Source organism: Octopus bimaculoides, chromosome 27 (assembly GCF_001194135.2).
Source record: "Octopus bimaculoides isolate UCB-OBI-ISO-001 chromosome 27, ASM119413v2, whole genome shotgun sequence".
NCBI lineage: Eukaryota > Metazoa > Mollusca > Cephalopoda > Octopoda > Octopodidae > Octopus > Octopus bimaculoides.
This window is the reverse complement of record NC_069007.1, coordinates 17,003,532-17,011,073: the sequence shown is the minus strand read 5'-3', so window position 1 is coordinate 17,011,073 and position 7,542 is coordinate 17,003,532. Positions and strand designations below refer to the sequence as shown.

The window sequence follows — 7,542 nt, the reverse complement described above, 5'->3', positions numbered from 1 at the left end:
AGGTCAAGAAATATATGTATCAAACTTAGGTGAAAAAGCTTATACGGTATAAAGTTCATCTTGGAAACTTTCAGGATTTCCATGCTTCGAGTCTTCATAATCAAATCAAACAATCAAAAGAACTTCAGAAAATCAAATGATCGAGGGATGGATATTGCTTCAGGCATCACAAGTTCGTTCCAAAGTTAGTGATTGAAGTGGATCAACTTTTAAAAAGAAGGCACTACATGAAAAGAGTTAAGGAATAGGGGGGTGGGAGTATGATGAGTAGATAGGGCAAAATAAAAAGTTTACTGATCCAAGTAGAAATGATTTCAAGACCCCCTCATATCATTTTGAAATTAAATGCTTGGGTTACGTGGAAATCTAAGTGAAATCATCAAATTGTTTGTCATAACAATTTAGTATCTTTGCTTGGATGTCGTATTTCTGCAATAATGCTGTTGCTGATACAATTTCCAATACCTACCAGTATTCATACAACACAAGTGACACGACCAAATGGCGCAGTATTATCTTTCACAAAAGAACTTATGTTCGATATTATCATCTGTGCCGAGTTGTCAAGAGCTACCATTATCTTGCCAATCATCGATTTCTTCCATACTTACCAAGGGGAAACACTGTAACCAATTATGCCAATATAGAAAAATTGGCTGACAATTATTCGTTACCACATTCACTCTATCCTAGACAGTTTTCTACAGGTAGACAATTATCTTAGATTTTAAAGAAGAAAAAAAAACACAAGAGGAAGAGTTAAAAAACAGAAAGAGTGGTAAGAGGTAGTTTTTCTTAAACATGTGTACTTAAGAAAACTATCTGGAGATAGTTTTCTTAAACAGAAAGAGAGAGGCAGTTTTCATACAGACAGAAGACAGTTTACTTTAACACAGAGAAGCAGTTTTCTTAAACACACAATAAGTTTTCTTGGAAAGAGACAGTTCACTTAAACAGAGAGAGAAAGAGAGTTTACTTAACCCTTTTGATACCAACCCATCCGAGATTGTCCCTATTTAAGACACAGGCTTAAAATTTTCCATTTAAATTTCATGTTAATTTGTTCCAAACATCAGTTTAAGGTCAAAGTTATTTTACTATATTCGTTATTTTCAAAATGATTTGAAAGGGGTACATTTGAATAGAACTACAGTAACAAAAGGGTTAAACAGAGACAATTTCCTAAAACACAGAGTCTCCTACACATTCTCACACACCACAGTATAGTATTTCCATATGCAGTTTCTTAGACAAGTGCACAGTTACTTTGACTTGTGCACACACTCACACACAGTATGTAAAGTATGAAGTACACATAAGTTTGTGACAGACACTTTCTTGAACAGAAAACATCTATCACAGCTTGTCTGAAGAATTTCATTATGTAAAAACTTCAATAGTAACTAACTTCAATAGTAACAAATTAACTTTCAAATTTCCAAGTTTTTAACATTACAATTATGACATTATCCAAAATCATTTAAATATAATACTTAATGAGATTCTGAAATCAGACAAGCCAGTAAACATAACCTGCATTCAATTGTTGAGCCCATGCATTACAGAAAATGTTCCCAGTCCTCCAGTTCAACTAGACTTTTACAGCAAAAATTTTACAGTGATTACTTCCATTAACAGCAGGTATTGCTTTAAAAAGATACACTGTACTACTAGTATACTAATGTTCACCAGTATACTTGAGCAGATGGTGGCACAAATGAGCTATTGCTATGGTTATGCAAAGTGTTGGATAACTCATATCTACATAAAATGATTGCAGAAATTTCAAGTATTTGGAATGCTTCACCCATTACATGTGTGACCTAACTGTTTATAGTCACAACTTGCAAGAGACATGTTAACTTTTTTTTCTTTTCTTTCTTTTTGTTAATAGCCAGAGAAAAATAAAAATTAGCACAGTAATCAGAGTAGCAAATTTATTGACATTTAAAAATTATAGCAGTTTTTTTAAGTCTTCAGACATTAATTGATATTAAGCAAATCATTCCATTGTTTTCTATTTGCTTTGCAAAATTAGAAAACATTTTTTCTTCCAATGACCGTTTGAAATTACAACAAATATCTCATCCTATATACATCATATATGTGTATATATAATGTATATAGTGATTCATTTTAAATATTTACATTTAAAAAATTAAAATGTTTCATTGTAATAGCAAATGAAACAATTCCTTAATACCACTTCAGGGTGTGACAAAATGGATAAGCAAGAAATGAAAAGTCAAGCAGTGAATATTTCTGATGAGGTTTACAATTCACACTAGTAAACTGCCATTTCATAATCCTCAATTTGCACAAGTTAATGCTTGATGAATACTTGGAGACTAAGATTAGAGAAATTTGCCTTGCTCTCTCAAAGGAGTACTTTTCCCCCCAGTTTAGAAATATCTTAAAATGAATAGAAATCCTAGAATACAAGATAATTAAGAGAAAGTGTGTATGGTCCAAGTATCTAGACACTTGATACATACATCTGCCAAATGTGTCTTGTTGAAAACAAGACTGAGAAATTGTGCACAAAATCTAATTGTATAAAAATTTATTTGGCATGTCATGGAAGGAGAGGAAGGGAAGTTGAAGTTTTTATTTCTATCAGATTATCACAAGAAGCATTATTAGTTTGAAGCATTAGCTTTTTTCTTTAGAAAACTAATTATTAAGTATATAAAAACTTTTGAAATGATCAAATATCTCAAGGAAGAGGGGTGGTGTAAAATACACCCCCACACATTTAAATACAAGATGTAAAACTACAATACTACTCTTGGTTTGTAACAGGTCACACAGTATACTTCAAACTTTAAGAAAATACACTTCCCCAGAGCTATGACCAGCTAAACAAAGAATTATTGTGAGGGACTCCTTACCACTAACTATGTAAATCTTGAATTGAAATTAGACAAATCTGAAACCCTGCTAAAAAAAATGAAACAGCAAAGAGGGAGGAGCTAAAGAGGAAACACCCCAACAATATCAAGTTCTCAACCATGACATGCCAAATCTGAAATCTAAAAAATGTGCTATAAGGAAGCAAATCAGAGAAAAAGAGTAATTTTTTTTCCCTTTAAAAGATGAATCGAACAACCATATTGACAACCAAATTTGATAGTTTAGGAACAAGACCATGTACCAAGTAGCTTCCCAGTGCTACAGATGAGCCAGGGATGGCTTCAGGTTAAGTGGCCAGAGCTTATAATAAAAGATGGCATCATCAAAGAACAGGCCAAATTACAGTGGCTTATGAAGTACATGTGACTTTTTGCATTTTACTTTTTTCCTGCAAGATCTTTTTAACACTAAGATAGGGAATAATTTAAGGAGCTCACTTATTAAAGTTGCTGCATTAGACAATGACATTAGTGAGATGGAAAAACTCAAGTCATTGGCAGTAACACTTAAAGTTGTATTATCTTCAGTAAAGTTCAGTTTATAGGTACAGTAAGTAAAGTCAGAAATGACTTATAAGATCATCAGAATGATCCCAAAAGAACATTTTGCCAAGATAATACAACTTCTATAAAGAAACAATGATTTTTAAAAAATTAATAAATAAAATGGGAAAAAAAAAAAAAAATCAGTTAAATCAGGCACAAAATTCAAGTTAAAGGTCACAATGTTTATTAGACTGTTAAGTCGAAATGAATATGACAAAATTAGAGTCATGATGATGAAATCCTTATTTTAGACTATGAATAATCAGTGAAACACTGATATGAAGAGCACAAGGATGGTGACACCAACAAGTAATGGTTTTACTACTGTCCACTACATGATATTAAGTTCTCCAGGAATAAATTGATACATTTACAGTAAAAGTTAAGATAAATGAGTTGCTGTCAAAATAATGTCAATGGCATGGGTGTAAAGTTTTTTTTTTTTTGTTTGTATCATTTTGTTTTGTTTTTTTAATATCGCCGCATTCTTTTCATCTCAGCATAATCTTCTCTGTTGGCATTCTCTCTGCGTCTGTCCATCATGTTACCTCTGTCAGCACTATTTCCGCTTCCACTGCTTCCGCCGCCAGCTCCACCACTGCCGCCGCCACTACCTCCGCCGCCTCCTCCTCCTCCACCACCTCGCATGCCACTGTTGCCAGCCCCAGGCATGTTCCCTCCCATATTGGAATTGAACAAGCTGGGTGGACCATTTGGTCCACCACCCATCTGACCACTACTGATAGGTGGGCCGCCACCGCCACCCATGGCACTGGCAGCACTGCTGCCCATTCCTGCTGACCCGTAATTGTCAGTACCTCCAAAGTTGTTATCCCCAGGTTGATCGTAGCGAGACTGACGCTGTTCAAGTTAAAAGGGCATATCATCAGAATGAGTAGTAAGATCAAGGGAGATTATAAATATATATCTTAATAAAATATATATTATGTAAATATATATATATATATATACATTACATAAATATACATTATGTGAATATATATATATATATATTATATAAATATATATCTTAAATATATATATTATGTAAATATACATATATAAATATACATTATGTAAAATATATATTGTATTAAATATATATTATATGAATATATTTTGTAAATATATATAAATATATATCAATATATATTATATAAATATATTCATGCAAATATGTCTGCAAATATATATTATATGTAATATATAAATATGTATTTATCATGATTATATATATATATATATATATGTAACAAATATATTATATAACAAGAGAAAGGCAAATAGCATTATAGGAAGGACGCATGTAAAACAGTTACGGAATACACTGAATACTACAAGTCTTAGTAGAGAGGACTAGTGAAATGAAACCTGAAATAAAAACTGTATAAGATTTTAGGTTGGGTGAGTATGGAATCAAATGCAGAACCATTATTGAAACAGTCCTATTTAAATCTAATGTCTATTAAGAATATAGACATTTCTCTAAGTTATTAGTTATAATGAGTAAGGAACTGTCACAAATGAATTTAATCAAATCCTTAAAAGCAATTAAATTTACTATGGCCCCCTACTGAAAACCCTTCATAAGTCATGAGCTATTTTATTAGCAACTCATTTGGAAGGGGTCAGTTTTTGTTTCTTTATGGAAAAGACATCCATATGTGACAAAACTGCCAGTTATAAATGTTAGTTTGCAGCTACTATTAAAAAATAAAAAAAAAACATTTGAAAGAACAGATACTGATTCAACTATCAGTAAATATTAAATATTCTTGCAAGTTTAAGTTTCCAATAAGTACAAAGTAACTTAGTTACTGTTCTACAAAAAACTAGTTAGTTGTAAATTGACAATTTTCACTTGTTATAACATATCCCTGGAGAAACAAGGCCAACAACTTCAAAACTGCAGTTCAATGAAAGTCTGCAGGGATTCATTAGACAGGAGTACAAGTGAATTCTAAATAGCAGTTTCAATGACAGAACAGTGTTCGCAAAAGTGTTTTATAGTATTTAGCTCTAGATCAACCTGATGAAGTAGGCCTATAAGTCGAAACAATTCTTGCCATATCCAACACCTCTTCCAGAAGGCATGAAGAGTAACTAACTTGTCTTTCTTTATAAGACAACAGAAGGGAAATTTGTTTCTAGCAAGCTGTGTGACAGCTTAGAGGGTCCCTCATCAGCTCAAGCAGTTTGCGAGCACATGCAGATTAACAAATTGAGAACTCAGCTCTGATGTCATCACTTAAAGTACATGACTTGATATCTTGTTATTTCTATCTATACATATATAAAAGCTGATATATCTATACACATATATACATACAAGGTGTCCCAAAAACTGTATACACACTTTAACAGCTAATAACTCAATTTTCATTTCTTTTTAGATTTAACCCATTGGAAATAATGAAGGGAGCCAGACTAAACTTTGAACAAAATGCATTTACTCTAACGGGCCACTGGCAGTTTGAAAATGTAGTCAAAGAACAAAAAACAGTTTTGGAGGGACTTTCAAATAGATTCAGCGACACGACTTACCAATCAGCTGAATAAGAGAAGTTTGTAACAGATGGTACTACTTAGAATGTCCATGAATGTCAACAAGCTCCACAAAGCATAAAAGAGTACTAGAAACATATGGCAAGAGTTCAAGAAAACCTGTGCTCTGAGTCATGAGATAGGAATTTCAAAATTAAGTGTCCATTGAATCTTGAAAAGTCCGGAGTTTTCCAAGTGGTACTCGTAAAGATGTGCAGAAGACAAAAACTTTTCAACGAAAGTTCTTTGAATGCAGATATATTTATACTAAATGGCTGCAGTTAACTATCATAAGTTAGTTTACCAGGAGTTCTCTAAAGCAGGGGTTTTCAAACTGCGGTCCCCACACAAGGACAAGACAGGGGGTCCGTGGACAGCAAATTCTTTTTATGGGCAATTTGATTTTATATATGTTTTTTAATCGAAATCTTTTAATTGACAATAAACCTATTTGTTAAATACTGTTAAATAAATAAATGTAAAAATATGCTTATTTTAAGCAAATATTTATGTATAAATTTCATAAGCGTTTATAAGATAAAGCCTGAAATACAAAGGGGTCTGCAAGTCAAAAAGTTTGAAAACCCCTGCTCTAAAGTGTTGCTTATCAACAGGATTAATTCAATTGCTCTTTCTTAGCGATACTGTCCCATTTACTTGAAATTGCTGCAACTGTGTCAAGTGAAGCCTTCAAGAGGACTTTCTAATGTGGAATTTTAGTTCCAGCAAAATGAGGCACCCCCACACAATCCAAGTAATATAAGGGCCTCCATTTGATGAGATCTTGCTAAACATTATAAATGAACATAAAGGTCTTTAGTAGATAACCCTCTGCAGTCACTAGGCTTTACATTTTTTTTGTATGGGAATACTTAAACTTTCAGGTACAAAACTCATGAGTGTATAAATAAAAAAAATAAATAAAAAAAACAACAGCAACAACTCCGAGTGCAAGCATTGAACATATCCACACACAAATACCAAACAAAATATATTATTTACAATTGGCGGATATGTCTTTGTCTTGTTTGTTGTTAACACAGTTTCAGCTGATATACCCTCCAACCTTTATTAGGTGTCTTGGGCAAATTTTGAACCTGGGTTCTCATTCCTAAGGTATTTTTCGATATTATTATTCAGGTCACTGCCTGGAATAGAACTCAATCTAGGGGTTAGTAGCCTGCGCTCTTAACTACTACGCCATATGGCGTAGTGGTTAAGAGTGCAGGCTACTAACCCCTAGATTGAGTTCTATTCCAGGCAGTGACCTGAATAATAATATCGAAAAATACCTTAGGAATGAGAACCCAGGTTCAAAATTTCCCCAAGACACCTGATGAAGGCTTGAGGGTATATCATCTGAAACTGTTAACAACAAACACGATGAGGACAAATATCCATCAATTGTAAACAATGTACATAATTCCCTAATGTCTTAAATATAGAACTGCACCAAACAAAATGTTTCAATATTTGCCATTCCACCGGTTCACATTACAGGCTTGCATGTGGACCAGAATGTTCACCAGTTTGAAAGCAG

The 7,542-nt window shown here is 33.1% G+C and overlaps 1 protein-coding gene across 1 annotated transcript in view; it reads right to left on the bottom strand.

Moving 5' to 3' along the window:
• Positions 1 to 3,625: 3,625 nt before the first annotated feature.
• The window catches only part of LOC106881973 (non-POU domain-containing octamer-binding protein), a 9,424-nt gene continuing 5,507 nt past the window's right edge, over positions 3,626 to 7,542 (bottom strand). The window contains exon 10 of the mRNA XM_014932507.2: positions 3,626 to 4,319. Within this exon, the coding sequence (XP_014787993.1) occupies positions 3,930 to 4,319 (390 nt within the window). The 3' untranslated portion in view covers positions 3,626 to 3,929. The remainder of the gene's footprint in view (positions 4,320 to 7,542) is intronic.